The 18,012-nt window shown below is 35.7% G+C and overlaps 2 protein-coding genes across 2 annotated transcripts; one reads left to right on the top strand and one right to left on the bottom strand.

Annotated features, from left to right (window-relative positions):
• The first annotated feature begins 1,055 nt into the window (after window positions 1-1,055).
• Window positions 1,056-3,588, top strand: LOC137950800 (iron-sulfur assembly protein IscA, chloroplastic-like). Its single transcript, XM_068797425.1, has 3 exons — window positions 1,056-1,287; window positions 2,838-3,053; window positions 3,278-3,588. The coding sequence occupies exons 1-3, from the start codon at window positions 1,131-1,133 to the stop codon at window positions 3,418-3,420; spliced, it is 516 nt and encodes a 171-aa protein (XP_068653526.1). The 5' UTR covers window positions 1,056-1,130; the 3' UTR covers window positions 3,421-3,588.
• Window positions 3,589-4,273: 685 nt separating this feature from the next.
• On the bottom strand, window positions 4,274-17,451 carry LOC137949655 (RNA cytidine acetyltransferase 1-like). The gene is made up of 26 exons (XM_068795775.1): window positions 17,238-17,451; window positions 17,044-17,135; window positions 16,185-16,356; window positions 15,970-16,092; window positions 15,095-15,265; window positions 13,827-13,937; window positions 13,577-13,710; window positions 13,360-13,453; window positions 12,896-12,994; window positions 12,154-12,290; window positions 11,863-11,987; window positions 10,655-10,778; window positions 10,412-10,499; window positions 10,209-10,308; window positions 10,042-10,094; window positions 9,626-9,802; window positions 9,509-9,546; window positions 7,255-7,348; window positions 6,879-7,058; window positions 6,679-6,787; window positions 6,277-6,346; window positions 6,045-6,192; window positions 5,506-5,634; window positions 5,252-5,380; window positions 5,006-5,071; window positions 4,274-4,903 (listed from the first exon to the last, which is right to left on the bottom strand). Exons 1-26 carry the CDS (start codon window positions 17,340-17,342, stop codon window positions 4,646-4,648), a joined length of 3,126 nt encoding a protein of 1,041 aa, XP_068651876.1. The 5' UTR covers window positions 17,343-17,451; the 3' UTR covers window positions 4,274-4,645.
• Between the last annotated feature and the right edge of the window lie 561 nt (window positions 17,452-18,012).

Genomic DNA, 18,012 nt, shown 5'->3' with positions numbered 1-18,012 from the left:
TTTGGCCAATATAGGTCTCTAAAATTTGTAAATAACGTACCATTATCATTAACAACTCAGATCGTGGTTTTTGATAATTTCTCTAGGTTTATTACATCTCACTAACTTTTTCTAAATGACAAAGTGTCATTTTCTAGACAAATAACTCTCAAACAACTAGTTTTTGGAGTGTTTAACATTGTTTATTTAAAAGGCTTTTGTGTCCCACATTGCTTACCATCAATTGCTATAGTGAAACAAAATCCTCTCACACTCTCAGTATCCTAATACAATTCAAGATTTTGGAAAGAGCAAAAGAAATAGGTGTACATCACAAGAAATAAGTATTTATGCCCATAATTTGAAATTCTCTTCAAATACTAAGTATTTTTTAAGTTGAGCGTAGCTCGAACATATTTTGAATCATTTTGCTTTGTTCAAAAACTATCACCCTAGGTAAATACCACAACTTTTCAAACTCTAGTTTAAGAGTTTTTTCAAATCTCGCTTTGCTTATATCTTAAAATCATTTGTTTGAGATTGAATTGAACTGCTAATTTTTTGTGACAGATTCATGTAGAAGTGATCGTATTCTTTTAAGTTGCTACTATTGTAATATCTGTTTGAATTAAGAGGTTTTGAGTTTAATTGAATATAAATATTTCTTGTTATAATATAAACCAATCAAAACTTAGATAAGTTAATTGGTAACTTTGTCGAAAAAAAAATTTAGGGGTTATTTGGTTAATAAACAAAGTGAATTAACTATGGCATGCAAACATCTTGGGAGTAGAATAGCAGTTGGAAGATAGTTTCGAAGAACAAACACCTTAAGAGTAAATTAACAATTCAAGACAAGATTAATTGTGAATCACTACAAAAATTGTTGGTGTATTTTTTGTTAATTGCATTGATTTAAATCAATATTAATCATAAATGTTGATAAACCTATTCACCCCCCTTTCTAAGATTATTTTTCAGAAACCTAACAATAAAAAAAAATTATTTCATAAATTAACAGGGTAAAGGCGATAAATAGCCAGCTCGTGACAGAACCTCTCGAAATTATTGTTTCTGGCGAGCGATTCGTCTACAACCCGAAGCTCTTCTTTGAAAATCGGTTTCGCCCGCCCTTCCTCTGATCCTCGCTTATGGCTCTCTCTGCATCTTCTCACGTTCTTCCAATTTGCCGATCGCTCAGACATTCGATTACTCCGCCCCCCTCCACGTCTTCCATCCCCTTCCGGTCGTGGCCCACCACTGCCAATCGCCGGAAACTAGTCTCAATTCGATCCAGCTCCATTTCTGGTAATCAACGCTTCTGTAAATTTTTCCATTTCATGTTTACCGATCTCTATTACGCCTCAAATTTATACTGTTGTGATGAAACTAGGCTATATTGTGATAGTATTATTTGTTGGGTACGCTTTTCATTTTGCAGAGGCTTGGGGGTTTGTTTTTTTATAATTAGGCAAAATTGAAGCTTGATCAAGCTATTTGAGTAATTCTTCCTGAGCACTTCTGCTTAACAAGCACGCGCTGTTCCTTCGAGGGACTTGATTTCACCTAATGCTTAGTCAAGACAAATATGTCATGTAAATCCATGGAGGATAAGAAATTCTTAGCCTTGATATCTGCATAGATTACCGCTGCTGTCTGGGGCTGTTGACTTCAAAAACAGTATCCAATCGCCAGTGACTTTTCTTTCATGAAGACAACTTTTCTGGTACAAAATCATAAAATTTTAATGTTTGCAAGCCTTTTCAGATCTAAACCAAGAACAAAATCAGCTAAGGGAATTGTTAAGTTTTGGGATTAGCTTGATGTGGCAACAATCACTTCAAGACTATGTTCGTGGTCTTGTTTCCTTTCTGTGCTACAACATGAACTTCTCCCATATTATATACAGATCTAGAAAAATATTAAGAATGAAAGGATAAGTGTGGATAAATTTCATCCATCTAGAAATATGTGCTTTTAGTGGAATAATACGTATAAACTTGTTCTTCTATGTGTCAGTCTTAAAATGGCCGACACTGGTTTCCTATTTCAATGGATAAACAGAAGCCTCTCTTTGCTATTTAGACGTTTCATCCTCTGGGAGGACTTGGATATAAGTATGATAAATGGCGGGCAGCCTTGATTTGCATTTTCTTCAGAGACTGTTGTTTGTTTTTCAGAGAGATTTGCTCTTTGAGCTAGATCTGTTAAGATCCTTATGCTTCCTCTTTGAGTCGAGTGTCTAAGAGGATATAGCCATATGGGCATTGTTAGCTTCCAGTGGATGATATCATTCTCTTTGTTCGTCTGAGTTATTTCTTGTGAGCTTTGGGATTTCCTACCCATATAGCATATTTGATGCAAATTGCAAGGTGTTCTTTTGCTACTAAAGTCTTCATCAATGTCTTAGGAAATATAAAAATATATGTGCACTTGCTTCAATAATACTTCTTTTTTGTCCCATCTATATAATGGCAAAAGCTTTTTAGGGTATAGATTTGGTGATTTACAATGTAAATATAGTCCTTGTGGTGTAAACCCCATCATTTTAAATTTGTGTTGGAAATGGAAAAAACAAAAAAATAGTTTTGGTGAGAAATATGAACTCCAGTCATTTTAGTGACCTGACTGAATTTTCATTGAGTGTCTTAGCATGGAAGCCACCCCCCGTATCCTATCCCATGGGTTCATTGTTTATAAGGTAATGATTCCAAGTTATGGTAATCTAATTTCTCCTTTGGTTGTTTTCCTCCCTCTGGGAACAGGAGAGCAAAGATATCCATATAAAGTGTGAAGTTTGCAGCATTTTCATGTTCTGTTGCTTTTCTTAATGTAATGATTCTCCTCTCTGTCTTCAGCTACTACATCTGGGAGCATTGCACCAGTGATTTCATTGACTAACAATGCACTTAAGCATTTGAATAGGATGAGGTCAGAGAGGAATCAGGATCTATGCTTAAGAATTGGGGTGAAACAAGGTGGGTGCTCTGGTATGTCATACACAATGGACTTTGAAGACCGCTCCAACTCAAGACCTGATGACTCTGTCATTGAATATGAAGGATTCACCATTGGTAAATCTCTCCATTGTTTCTTGTCTTTCTTTCTTCAGTATCCGAAGCAGTAGAAATAATTGTTGTATCATTTGAATCCCATAACAGCTAATACGAACATCCATGCTTAATGCCAATTTTAAGGATGTATTTCCGCTTGGTCTGTGACTTGTATAAAGAGATGTGTTGCAGTTGATTTCTGCCCAGCTGCCTAACTTGTGTTTTCTTTTTGTTTCTGTCTGCAGTTTGTGATCCCAAGAGTCTCCTCTTCTTGTTCGGGATGCAGTTGGATTTCAGTGATGCCCTCATTGGTGGTGGCTTCTCTTTTAAGAATCCTAATGCAACACAAACTTGTGGCTGCGGTAAATCCTTCACTGCTGAAATGTGAAAAGAAAAAATATAACAGATACTGTTTACATAAAAGAAAAGTTCAGATGGCCATATAACCCCGTCTTTAGATTGTAAATTGGACATATATTCTCAAGAAAAAGCTATTTTGTATCTCGTCAGTCTTCTGTGGAGTATTTGAAATAATTTAGTAGAATCGTTGCCTCTCCGTGTTGGTTGAGATAGCATACCCTGATTCTCGAAATGGCTGGACACCTTCTACAAGAAATTCAATCTACTGACTTGCTTGAAGATATACAAGTCAGAACCCATTCCTTTGGACAGGAGACAGAAATCAATTATAAAATGGACTCTTAAAGAAAATTTGACATCTACAAAGAAAAAATTCATTAAATCAAAATTGTGATTGGCAGGTTAGTGGATTTAATGATTGGTCAGATTCTCACAAAACCCGATCCAATGGCCACCCGTAGGGGCATGGTAAGCCCCATTTCTCTCCTGTCTCTTTTAACGGAAGAAATTTTATAAATGTTACTTAAGTGTTCGTTAAAGGCTGGACGTTTATTATCTCAATTAGAAATCCTCTTTTTTAACTAGTGATTCACTCTCACTTTCACCTACACTAATTCATTCACTTTCACTAAGAAGATCTTTTCAATCTTAAACTACGTCATATTATTGATACTATATCTAGTATATCTACTCCCTTAAATAACTAGCCTAAAAATTCACTGTACTTCCCGATATTATATTTAGTTGATCAAAAATTGATTCAAGATTAACTTCAAAAATCTGCAACGCATTAATAAACACAGCCTCGTCGGGCATCTAATTCAGAGTGATTGAGCTTACTGGCTTCACATTCCTTTTTCTGCGAGAACTAAAAGAAAATGACAACATAATTCTTACTTTAGATCCATATGCACGATTGAGTCAGTGTCACATACGGGAGGCACTTTCTTAGTTCAAAGTAAAAGGAAATAATAAATTAAATCAGAAAAAAGCTAATTACATAGCAATTACATATAATCCCTTTAAGGGAGGGTATATCACGTCTTCAAGATAAGATAGAATAATAACCCTAGATGTATACCTGAACTGCAAAATTTCTTCTGATTACACATACAACAAAACTCTTCTGGCTCGCGCTTTCCTTCTAGTGAAATAAGAAGCCAGTCATGGGTAGTACGCGGTTAATCCTGAACTTCGACAGTATTTAAGTAAACTACTCTCATCAATTTCTGAAGATTGTTTCCAAACTATAATCAAGATTTAGACTTCTTGTTTGATTTTGAGCCGTGGCCATTAATGCCTCTCTTCTTGTTACTCTTAAGCATTTCCTTGTGTCTACCTTGTTTTTCCACCTTCGTCTTAGTAGACTTCACACTAATAATACCACTAGAAGATACCTTTGCCGTCCCATTTTGCAAAGCTTCCTCAAAACCAGCTTCTCTATCCACGATCGCGTACTGCTGCAGCATATCTGGATTCAGCACACTATCTGTCACTGGTTTCATCTTCTCCTGTATCACATGCTAGATGAGTTTCACATAAAGAGCATTCCTACTATCAAGCAAATTCCAATATCCCGAGAGCTCAAAACTGTGGAATCTTACGTAGCTCACCTTAACTTGCCTTGCAGCCTCATTAAGATCATCGTCAACAGATACATGGTGAGGCACCACAACAACCTAATATTGGAAAAAAAAAAAAAAAAAACAGAAAACTGCACATATTAGAAAAGAAAGATGTCCATCTGCCTAAAGGGGCTAGTTCCAAGCTATAGCTAGATTCTCTATTCAGAACTTGCATTTTGTGCAAATCAATTAAAGCTAAATGTAAAATTCACAGGTTCTTATGCATTCTCATACTTCTCTACGCCGAGGTAGACTTGCATCCATCTCACTGGATGCAAGATTATATAGGTACTTGTAGAACTTCTTCATAACTTTAATGAACCCAGATAATATCATCTTCCTGTCTAATTTCTTCATCTGCCCCTGTGATACAAAAGAACTATGATAAGTCCACTTCAAATATGAAAAAATTATCCAAAAGTACATGTTTAATTCCCAAATACGTGTGGATTAGGCATTCCTCGCTTCTGCAAGAAAAAGAGACCAACCTCAACATAGGTGAGATCTTGATTTTGCAAACCCAAACAGAGTAAAATGGAAGCCTGAACAGGAGTGAGTGTGACTGGAATATTCCCTTGAAAATACTGATGAGCGAGGATTGGTGCAATGTCAAGGATCTACAAAAGGTGCAAACAGTTTACCAGGTCTCTCGGGAAGTAAACAAGAATAAAGAACAAAATTCTTCATAAAAAGTAAACAAGACAGAAAAGCAAAACCATTACATACACAATCAGATTCAGACAAACTGATCTATCACCAATTTTTTGTGTTCTATATTTTGTTATTATATTTTTTCAAATGTTTCCATGATTTAATACCAATCATTCAAATGATAGCACAAGAAATTAAGAATATTCATAACAATAATGAAACCTTTTCATAGATATCATGCACACCAAATGACAATTCAAAATGCTACGAGCTGTTTAAAGAAATGCTTAGAAGAAAGAAACAGCAGTCATAATTTATCATCCAAACAAAATCACATTCAGATAGCATGTAGATTAAATCATTTTCAATATCTTACCATATGATAATCGGCAAGGTTGTTGGTATATGCTTCAAGTCGTTTCATATCATATGGAGACAATATTTCCTTTGGAGACATAAAGGTACTATTTGCAACGGAACTAGTTGATTCTTCCTCTGTGAAGTTGATCTTTGGATTCAAAATACTACAAGCACAGATGGAGGAGTATAAGGCATGCAAGATGCATCATAAATTTTATTCAAAAATGTAAAGGATTCAAAAATCTAACCTCATTGCCAGACCAACATCCAGGCATCGAAAGGTAGAACCTAAAAGGCGAGCAAACCTTCGCCTAAAATCTGGAAAACCCAAAGACAGACATACAATGAGCAATCATGTGCACTGAAGATGATGCTGGACTGTAAGTTCAGAGAGGCACATAAGAAGCACCACCTGATCAGCTAACGAGTCCATAGATCATTCAAATTCTAAATATTTAAGTCATACAACAGTAACAGTAATAGCATCACCAAGTATCCTACCAATACTGACCAACATTTTTCATCAATTATTTTGCAAGACAAGATGAAATCCCATTTGTTTTCATCCTAATGCAGATTCGATAGCTAGAAAATGCCACTGGTGAGAATTTTTAGTGCTGATTAAGTTACCCACAGGTGTGCAGGCTTACCTTGATAGAATGGACCAAAGAAACCCCATTCACCAGATGCTTCAACTTCAATTTCGATATTATTCAGTGGCTTCAATACCATGCAAGTATGCTCACCAGTAACAGCACTCTGATACACCATAAGATTATATCAATCAATACTCCAATATCAAAGAAATGGCAAATTATAACATAGTCAAATGGTTAAAATAAGACATAACTGGAATCTGGCCAATGTAAAAAGGAGCAAACTTGTGTTTTCGCCAGAAACGGAAAAGGTCAAGGGTTAGTCCAAAGGAGACACCAATGTAGTGGAGTTTTTCAGGTTGTCGCTCCCGAAGATGAACAAGAAGAGGAGGAAGATTAGCTCTTGGCTTTATAGTTTCTTCATGCAAAGAAACCTGCAGAAACTACACAAATCAGAACTCCATGTACTCACAGTGGCACATTGAGAGCAAGCATTCACTTTGGAAATAAACTCTTGGCAGTAAGCCAGTTAAAGGACTGAGATATGCCCATTGCTTCTGTAGTTTGTACAAAACATTCACAGCAAACCTCTATTGGAAACAATCAACAGCCAGAATCAAACTAACAAACCTGAGCAGCAGCTTCTGTGACCTTTAGTTGTGGCTTAATCTCAGTTTCTTCAGGTTCTGTCTCAGTTATATGAGTCAACTGACCTTCATAGTACCTGTTAATGCAGTTATCAATTAGTTGGATTTGCTGTTCAGAACCAATCAATTATATATGTCTTAAAACAGTAAGGACACCAAATTGCAAGTGTTTTCTGCAAGTGAAGCATCTGCAGATCAATTAAGCAAGTATAAAATTTGACAAGAAAATCACACTCGCAAAGACAAGAATAATCAAAATGAAGCTGATTGAAAGGGAGTTGAGTGACAACTTTTTTGTTCTATATTTTGCATTTCAGAATTTTTAAGTAAAGTAACCCATCCAAGAAAACTACATACTGCAGACATTTCAATAAGAAAATTGTCCACTGAGAACAGAAGCACCAAAGAGCAGACTAACCCTAGAATTTTGTATCCCATGAAAAATAAGATAGAGAACTACAGTGAGATTAGAGAATTCATGTCATATTCATACAATTTCAGAAACACTAAACCCTCTCGTGGAGCTCATAGTGAAGCTAAAATGTATGAGTGGATGGGTCTAAAGTGACTGGTGCAGGAGTCTGAAGGTTCCTCCAACTAAAAATTGATTTGGCATAAATGCCCAGGTAAGAATAGAAAATCAAAATCAAATGACTAATGGTGAAAAATTGAAGGTTAAAAAGAAAGATAGAAGAGAGAAGTATTGTTGCAGAAACAAAGAGATTCAAGTTCGGGGTCAGGCCATCCCCTAACTCATCCTAATATCACTTATGCCATTATAATAGAAAAATCACAATTAACTCTCCCTCTCTAGTCACATAAATAACTCACTTCTAAGTACATAATTCAGTATCTCATGATGTAATAACCTAATCTAAGGAGAGGAGACATGAGAGAAATAAAATTCCTAAACTACATATAATGTAGCATTAAAAAACTACACATGATGTGAAATTACAATACCATATGCTTGGTGTACATTATTATTCAACAGCAATTGTCCAAGGTGATTGAGAATTTGAAATCATCCAGTAACTTGGATTGGCTACTGATAGATTTTTATATGAGAAAAAAAATGTCACATACAACTTTCCACTAAAAGAGTCTCATATGACCCTCACAGCAAGAAATCTCATAGAGCCAGAATTATTATAGTGGAGTCTTATAAGAGTTTCACAAAAGGTTTCATAGAAGAGTCTTAGTTAAAGGTGTTTTAGTTATATTAGTCTTCTATTTATGTTTAGTTGTTCAATTGTTCTAAGACTTATCTTTTAGTATTTAACTTTGGTTGTAACTGGGAGAAGTGTAGTTTAATTATAATTGGATTATACTTGTTTCCTCTATTATAAATAGAGGATCATTGTATTCAAATACAGCAAGTTAGTGAAGTTTCTTTTTTTCAGAAATTCAACATTGCTTAATGTCTGAGGTTCTCTATAGAATGGGTTTTGACAAAAAGATGGATCAGGATTGTGTCAGTGCTCAACATCTAAGAAATACTGGGAAGTTTAGGACATAAAGTAAAGATGTCCAGCAGGAGGTATCCCTCGAAACCATGTTCAGGTGAAGCTTAGCGCAGATTGTTTCTAGTGTATCCTAGAGGCTCAGGGTTTGGCCAAAGAGACATTCCTCTTTATCTTTTTCGCAGGCTTTTTAGGGATTTAGGATTGATGAAGAGATTCTAAATGAATCAGATGATTTAGGCAAAAAGTGAAGCTTATGTAGGTCATATGCATCCAAAGGTCACGACAAGAAGTGTAATATTTGAACTCCTCATAAGAGCACTCAGAGCATGCCTCCACCTTCAAATTATATGGATTGATGACAAGATAACCAACCAGCCTAGCTGATAACAGGGTCTATCCCCAGATAGCATCTTCACAAGCTGATGCTTGTATAAAAGCCAGCAGAAAGTGTTCTTTAGCTGATAACATGATCCATCCCCCCAACACTTGCTGGCTTTTAGGGGCCAGGCACACGGGAAACACCTCTTATCTAACCCCACCCACACACGCACACACACACACACAAAAGAAAGAAAATTACTCATTTTTTCCATAGAAATATATAGGATTATTCTCAGTTTCACAGACAGGAAAAAGTAAGAACCAAAAATATCTTATCAAACATCTCCCCTTCCAACCAAACAAATAAAAAAATTATTCATTTTTTCATAAAAATATATAGGATTATTCTAAGTTTCACAGACAGGAAAAAAGTAAGAACCAAAACATTACCTTTTAAGAAGCTCTACTGCAGCTGAACCATATCCAAGCTGAAAAATTCAAGATGAGTACAAATTCATTACAAGCAAATGAAAAAAAAAAGTGCTCCCACAGATTATAGGCAATTACCTTCATAACATTTGGATGTACAGCAATACGAACAATGCGAGCACCAGAAAGACTTGGAAAAACACTGTCCTGAAACTGTTCACTAAATTTCCATGGTATTTGATCACCATAAGGTTGATGCCCTTCACTTAAACTTTTCAATACAGATTCACAAGAAATTTGTCCTTCAAGGCAGACCTGAACATGAAATAGCAAAAGCATAAAACTTAAGGAGTATCCTAAAAATTATACTTTCTTTTATATATATATATATATGCATACAGACACCCTTATGATATTCCCACCTACCAGTGAGAATTATAACCACGAACTCACATGATAGAGCAAAGGAATAGTGACTGTTTTGTAGGCGAAGCATGTACATTGTGAAAGAGTGTAAGGAGAGGGAAAGAAAAAAAAATAAGAAAAATGCCAACCTGAAGGGCACACAAAATATCTGGAAGCCGATTCTTTGACTCATCAACAGGACCTGAAACAAGGATAATTGTGAGACTATAATACCTATCAAAGGGGTACAAAATGCAGCCAAATTTTCCCACACCTAAAAGGATAGTTTTTTTTATTTTGAGAAAAAAAATTTTACCAAGCAATACAAATAAATGGTGAGCAGGAGCATCAGCCATTAGTTGTAAGTCATTTGGAGAGTTTTTGTAATGAGAAGCAACATAAAGGGCCATCATCCTCTACAAAGAGAAGAAAGCACAAACAAAAGCTAGTCTTAGATTTAAAGAAAACGTAAGAAATTCTTTCTTTATGTTCAAATCATGACTGCATTTACCGTCTTACCTGTAAAAATATCTCACTGTCTTTGTGATAAGAGAACAGTGTGTCCCGGTTAACATAATAGAGGTCACACTCACTTGGATGAGGTAGCCTGGTAAAAGAAATAGAAAGAAAATAATTGTCAAAGATGTTGAAGGCCTTGCCTGGTGAAGAAAATGTCCACCCATGCTTATTCTTATATACATCAAGTAAGGAGAGTAATGTTTAAAAGAGGACTCACTGTCTTTTAAACATCTCAAAACTCACCCATTAAGATAAGGGATGAAACTGGTAGCATCCAAGCAAAGTAAACCATTAAGCCAGGACTCGATAGGATCACCTGAAGCATATCTAATGGATTCACTTAATTCCACCTTCTTGAAACGCCTGCCTATAAAACAAAGTATGCAAAAGTCAATTCATCATAGCACATGAACCTTAGAAACCAGAGTAGTTCAGCAACATCAAAATTTTGCATATACAGTACAAACATGGAGAGGGAAGAATCCCACAAAGGTAAGAGTTTGGAAAATCCTATGATCATTAGTAGCAAAAAAGTCTCACAATTTTGGCTTCAACATCGTGTCAGAGTAGGGTGTCTGTTCTTTTAAGGCCTAATTTGTGTCAGGTACAAGTTTATGTACTGTAAGTTGTCCATGTTCAGGCCAATCGTCTGTTTGTTTAGGCCTGAATATTAGGTGAAGTATTAGTGTGAACCATACCTACATAAGGTTTTTTCTTTTCTTTTTTAATGTTGATTACATATGTAGACTACACCGAAAACCCTAGGTGAGACTTAAACCAAGACCTCTCACACTAGAAACTCCCTCATGTGGCCATTGAGAGGAAAGCCCAATCCACACCTAAGTTAAAATTAGTTGCAGAAAAGCCTACTTACATTGGCTAGAGACATTTTGGGATGGATTAAACTCCCACTTTAACAGTGACGAAATTCTAGTTCCTTCTCAACCTACATATTATTCATATGTATAATAGTTTTAACCTGGTGCTATTCATTTCATGTTACATAGAAAATGAAATGACTACCCTTCAGAGACAGCATCAGAACAAATGCTAGAATACCCCTGATTCTCAACAATTTTCATAAAAAACTAAATTGCAAGGTGTAAGCATTTCTAATTTCCAGCTTTTAGATCATAAAGATCGCATGACCTTCATAAGATAAATATGAAAAGATCAAGTCAAACTTCACGATTAACTGTAATGAACAGAAAAGAATAAGTGGAAAGTTTTGGCACTTCAAGGGGCCAAATCCTCCTTGCAGAACAGTGACTCGAGTTTTTTTTTCTTCTCAGTCCCTTCCTTGATCCAACAGATCTTACAAATAACTTTCTAAAGCAGTTAGGATAACAGGAAAAAACTATATAATACAGGTTCTGTAGCTACATTAATTACTAAGTAACAGAACAGCAAGTAGCATTAATCATCAAAGTAACAGAAAACATAACACTTACCAGAGGAAGCAGCATCTACTTTCGTACCAGAAGCAGCAGCATCCACACTTGTACTGGTCCTTTGACTCTGCTCTTCCAACTGTTGGAAAAGCTTCAAGGATAAAGAGCGTCCAGTGCCTTCATAGCTTCATAAAAAATAAAAATAAAATAAAATAAAATAAAAAGAGACCATTTAACTTGAAAGGTATCTTACATTAAGACCAAACCAGCACATAAATACCAAAATACATGGCATAGGGAGATAAGACATGAAGTATGAAAATGATTTAAAAAAAAAAAAAGATTGCATACCCATTAACAGTAGATGACAAAAACACCAAGTAAGGACCAATCAGTGACTTTACAACAGGCAAAGGAATTGCTGCAGCCTCATCGACAACCAAAAGTTCAGCTTGTGATAGTTTTTCATACTCGTGAGGTTGTATGTACTGCCAGAGAAAAAATAATCATAAGAAAACGAAAGAGGTCACAATCATATGAAAAAATAGATAAGAAAAGAAAACCAAATCATTGCTGCAAGAAAAAGGTGATAAATGAAAGAAAATCATGATAAAACACCACACAAAATTTCCACAGTTTTCATTAGTTCTGTGATTGGTCTGGCCAAGTGACATCATCATCTTGTCTTAAACACATAGATTCAGTCATATGAATCATTCCTTCATTCTGTGATGACAAATTTTATTAAAAGAAGTAAAATATAGCAGAAAAAATGTTCAACTGCATGATGTTAGAGTATATTACTTGAAATAAAAAGGGAAACCACATTGTAGTGTTTAAGTATAACAGGGAAAAAGACTTGTAGAAATCCTAATTCGTTCCTCAATTAGAACCTCAAAAACTTTCATTGAAGACAAAAAGAAAACAAACTGCATTCAACTGCATGAGAGCCACAAGAATAGCAACTAAAAAAGATTAAGATAATTAAAAAAAGTTCATAAATGAAACATTCTTCAATGCATTTGAGCCCAGCTAGAGTATATGGGAAAAGAGAAAGGAAGAATAAATCAAAGAAAAACTAATTTGTGTTCACCTCAATAGTTTGCCTGTGCTGCTTGTAAATATTTAACCTCATCGTTGTCTTCTTGAAGTCGGGATTGTTACGTGTAAGCACAGTATAATGTGTATGCTCCTACATTTAACAGCTTCAACATATAAGTTTTTTAAACCAAGTTCACGAAGTATAGAGTAAACACAGGCCATATAATAGCTACAGGGCATACAGAGTGTGCAAACCTAAAAATTATTGAGAATTAAAGATTAAAATAAAAAAGATAACAAATATTTTAAATTAAAATAATGTGAATTTGTCAAAGATTGCAGGTGGACAGAAGCCACTGTTCAGGAAGAATTGAAGAGGTAACACAATTGTAAAAAAGGTAGACAACCAATGTTCATCCCAATAAACTAAACAAAATACATTTCAAGTTGACATGGATCCTATCCAAACACACCAAATTTCCCAAAAAAAAAAAAAAAAAAATCAAACAAACAAACCTTATAACTTAGTGCAGCAAATCCTCTGCAAACAAAATCAAACAGGGTCTTCAAATTTTCAGGGCTAGGTGCAGTGACAAAAATGTTGGAATACCTGTACAAAGAATTAAAGTTGCATTCTCCTCAAAGTTTCCATTTAGAAAAAGAAAAGAAGAAAAAGAAAATGAATAAGAAAGCGACAACTTGAATAAATCATGGTTCAATCAACATCAAATACCCTGCAGCAATAGCCCCAGCAACAGCTAAACCTAGAGCAGCTGATTTGCCACGTCCACGACCAGAGGTCACAGCAACTGTCCTACTCAAGGACTTGTCTAAAATTGCGTCCAGGAATGTAATAACAGCTTTTCCCTTTTCAATACAGAATAAGAGCATCAAACGAGTCATAATGTCACCCCTATAACTTGGCTGGTAACTGCTTTGCAGGAAAAATGGTAAAAAGCCTTCGCATGCATAACACAGCTAACCTGGTCCAATGTACAACACTTCTCGATTAAAGGACCAACAGGGAAATCATCATGAAGTTGCTCCTTTAGATTCTTCAAGTCATGTTCCGACTCTGGCAACCCTTCTGAGTCCTTCAGAATTAACATAAAGAGTTTAAACAAGTATTAAAAAGAGTACCTGGTGGTCAAGTGATTTATCCATTATAACTGAAAAGTGCAATATCATAACTCAAATCTCAAATAATCCTCTCATATGTCAGATAAAAAATTTGTAGTGTGACAGCCTATAACTGCTAAAAAAATCATCCTCCCTATGACAGCGGCTAGCCAATACACCCAAAAGACCGATCTGTTAGGTGCGGAAAGCTACCGCCTACAAGAGTGGACAACCACTCTGACACCCACCCCGCCCATTCTCTACCGCCTCTCAAGGGATTCGAACGTGGGACGTGGCGTGCCCAGCTTTGATACCATGACAACGGCTAGCCAATACAACCCAACAAACTGATCTGTTAGGTGCGGAAAGCTACCGCCTACAAGAGTGGACAGAACCACTCTGACACCCTTATGTCCATAAAATAGGTAGCTTGAAGAGATGTTCCAGGTATAAAGTAACTTTATAAGTCTTTTGCTTTTGAGTTATATGTCCTCTTTTAAATGGCAGTCTTGGAATATATGTCATAGAGATATAGGAAGAATATGCAAGGTAAAGAGTTCCAGTACAATTTCGAAAGGGAAGGAATCAGTGGGTTTTAGCAAGAGAATCTAATGAAGAAACTAGAAGGATTTAAACGAAAAAGGCCAAGTTTATAAAGAAGGCATTGCATCATTTTAAAAAAATAATGACTGCAAAGTGCACTTTGAACTCTTTCGGTGGTTCAAATGCTTTAAAAACTTTATGTAAGAAACCATGCAGAAGATCTTTTCCCCAAATTTGGATTAGAAGGGAAACAAAAAATAAGTATTTAAGTTGGATTAGAACAAAAATGGCTCTGTTGAACTAGACAATGCCAAATCATTGACAATATCAATTTGAACATATCTAGAAACACAAGATAGTAACACAGAGTTATGGCATAGTAGCAAGGCTGGAGATTATGTCATGATCCAAGTAACATAACATATTTAACGGACAAATATCTAAGAAACAATGATGGAGAACCCATTCCATCATGTCAACATCAGGCTTTTGCCCTAACCATGTCAGGTTCAGCTAAATAATGCATTTAGCCCACAAAAGGAAAAGAAAGAAAATAAAGGAAAAACACAAGCACAGAAGTAGAAGCTACCTCAGATACATTGACCGGAATAGACCTCATATGCGATGAAATAGGTAAAATGTTAAGTTCATCATCCATGACAATACATGCTTTACATGACGCAAGAGATAATAGGAAGCGTTCATTAAACCGTGCTGTTGCCACAGAATGGGACTCAGTCCGGAACCTCTCATGGACATCCTGAAAATGTAGAAAACATATTATCAACAAAAAAGTTAAAAAATAAATGGAGAGCAGGAGAGCACAAACTGCCAAAAGTTTCTAATACATTTACTGAAGCAGAGAAAGCACCAGTTTAAAAGCATCAGTACCTGAAGTACACTAGCTCACATGCTTTCTAAGATATGTTTTAAAAGATTCTTCTCATGTAAAAGAGAATCATATCAGGAAGTAACCTTTGAAACTGTAGCTAACCTTTGGAGCTACTAATGTTCCTATTCTTCCACAAGAAGCTTATCAAAATAGAGAAATAAAGCATAATACTGAAAAAAATATAAACAAGCTTTTGGTATCTCTAAGATATAAGTGTGGTGGACTTATCTGCTTTGTCTGCCAAACAAGATGCTGATTTAGATTTAGTTCGCAACATTTTCTGGCAAACTTACTAGCACCTAGAGATTTAGGCAAGGGCATTTGTTTGGCATAGCATTTCCTCTCAACTTAAATTTCTAACCTGAAGCTCTAAACTTAAAAGCAAAACAGAAAGAAAGAGGAAATCAAAGTTTAAAGGTGTGGAAAATTGTCGGTATTGAGCTCCCAAAAACAAATAAAAAATGTTCTTCACAGTAAAAGGCTAAATATCAACACAGAATTGTGACTGATTGTAAGCGTCCATCAAACTAACGATAAAATAAAGTTCTTGCCAACTGAATACAAATACAGACCATGACCATCGTGCACAGGCTAGTTAGTGAAGCAAGAGAGCGAAGCAACAATAACACTAATCCACCACCTTCTACAGTCTCAGTGGTTCTTGCAAGGAGATTAGGTGTCAGAGCCTCAAAATCCTACAGATAGAGAGAAGTTAGTGCATCAGATATCAGGCATGTGATCCAAATGAAGTCCAGTTCATTAAAACAGTTGAAGAAATAAAGCAGACCTGCAAAATGCACATTCCAAATGTATTCCCAAGAATTCTTTCTGAATCTTTGTACAAACAATATGTAAATCCCACACTCTCCAGAAAAAGAGAAAAGGCGTCTGCTTTCTCAGGATCCATCGTTCCATTCATCATGTTTTTTTTTAGCTGTTTGTGTCGCTTTTTCTTGTGACTGGATCAATCAGAACCCACAAATATATTAACTTCCAAATTATTTCTTGGTGCAAAGTTAAACAGTTTAAGAAGCACTCATGAGTAAATTAAGGTTATAACTTGTAATTAAATAGTCACACAAAAGTAAAACGAAATCAGAAGAGTAAATTGGCCAAACAACAAGCAGTTCTCCAAGTCTCATTGTTATCAAAAAAAAAAATTATCTTGCGAGGATAAAGGAGACTCCAGGTGCCCAGGAAATAACGTCACGTTGAGCAGCCCGACAAAGCAGAATCCAGCTTTCAACTGATTAAGCTTCAGACCAGATCTTCCCACTCTTTCCTTCCTTTCTGTTTTCCGTTTTTACAAGCTGATCAACATTTTCTTTTTTTTTGGAAAATAAAGTTTTAGAAAATGGATTTACGCAAACAAACAAGAGATACAACTCCCTTGAGTTGGTCGCGAGCTCCAAGAGAAATAATCAGAAACTAGAGAGGCTCCTTTGTTCTTCATTAAAGATCACACTTTGACAGCCAAACAGCCATTTTGAATAATTTAGCGAAAAGAAAAGAAGAAGAAAAAAGTTGTCCGAAATTAGTACGTCACAACTCACAAATAGACTCCCTCGTTACCTATTTTCTGATGAAATAAAATACAGGCTTTCTCTCGATTCATATAAAACAGAACACCAGTAGTATATGTGTACCTGCTAATATCGAGCTTGTCCTTGTAGCACCACAAAACAGTGGGTCGCGATTTGACAACCGCCTTGCTGAGCATATAATATAGGTTGACTATCTGCAAATATTCGAATTTACAGAAGAAGAAAAATAAATAAATTAAACGGAGAACTTTGAAACAGAGATGATACAAACATCAATGAGCAGTGCAGAGGCAAACCTGATCGCGATACTTATCACCCACTATGATGAACATCGACCGATGTCTCGTTTTCACGCCGTTTTCTATCAAAGTTCTAATTCTCTCATCAACCTTTTTCCTCATGTTTTCTCTTTGAAGTGGCTTGCTTCGTCTTACAGAGTGAAGGAACTAAAACGCAATGGCTGCTGCTGCTGCTTCTGATTTCCGGCTTTTTGCAACTCTCCCGCTTTGCTCTTTGTGAGGTTCAGTGGGGAAAGCGCGGTTCTTTACTCCTTATGGCTTGGTCGGTTTAGGGCACGTTTGAGTAAAAAGACGGAAATATCCTCTTTAGAGTGTTGGATAATTTTCAAATACCTCTTACGAAGTTACAAAATCTAGAAAGGTTGTACTTAGAAATTACCTTATAATTTTTTACAGTTCGATGGATTAAAAAAAAAAAAAAAAGCCAAGTGCATTGGTACCCCTAGAATATAGCATAATTATGCACATACCCCTAAATTTTCTGAATTTCAGATAATGCCCCTACTATTAAATAACGTTTAGTTTACCTTGTGAATATACACAAATACCCTTGTGAATTTTATCCAATAAAAAATCATTTGGTATGAAATATGTGAAACAATATCTCAGCTATTCGATCATGATCAACGGTTTTCTCAACCATCCGATCCTCCCTCACCCCCAAATCCTTCCTAAATCCTTCCTACATATTCAATAGGGAATTTTATTAAATTACCTATTTAAAAACTTAATTAAAAAATACCCATCTTTAAATCAATTGCATAGGTATACA

The sequence above is a fragment of the Aristolochia californica genome, unplaced genomic scaffold (assembly GCF_029961685.1).
Source record: "Aristolochia californica isolate CCGP_79_NKW_82.1479 unplaced genomic scaffold, dmAriCali1.0.hap1 SCAF_14, whole genome shotgun sequence".
In the NCBI taxonomy this organism is placed as follows: Eukaryota; Viridiplantae; Streptophyta; class Magnoliopsida; order Piperales; family Aristolochiaceae; genus Aristolochia; species Aristolochia californica.
The sequence above is the reverse complement of the archived record's forward strand: the minus strand, read 5'-3'. Positions and strand labels throughout refer to the sequence as shown.

Bases quoted from the DNA above. Each gene is read 5' to 3' on its own strand.
- LOC137949655 (XM_068795775.1), bottom strand. From the start codon at position 17,342: ATGAGGAAAAAGGTTGATGAGAGAATTAGAACTTTGATAGAAAACGGC. The intron at 10,095-10,208 runs GTAAAATTTTTT...TCCTTGTTTCAG, and splicing joins CCATTTATTTGTATTGCTTG to GTCCTGTTGATGAGTCAAAG. The intron at 9,803-10,041 runs GTTGGCATTTTT...TTTCATGTTCAG, and splicing joins ATATTTTGTGTGCCCTTCAG to GTCTGCCTTGAAGGACAAAT.
- LOC137950800 (XM_068797425.1), top strand. From the start codon at position 1,131: ATGGCTCTCTCTGCATCTTCTCACGTTCTTCCAATTTGCCGATCGCTC. The intron at 1,288-2,837 runs GTAATCAACGCT...CTCTGTCTTCAG, and splicing joins TCGATCCAGCTCCATTTCTG to CTACTACATCTGGGAGCATT. The intron at 3,054-3,277 runs GTAAATCTCTCC...TTCTGTCTGCAG, and splicing joins ATATGAAGGATTCACCATTG to TTTGTGATCCCAAGAGTCTC.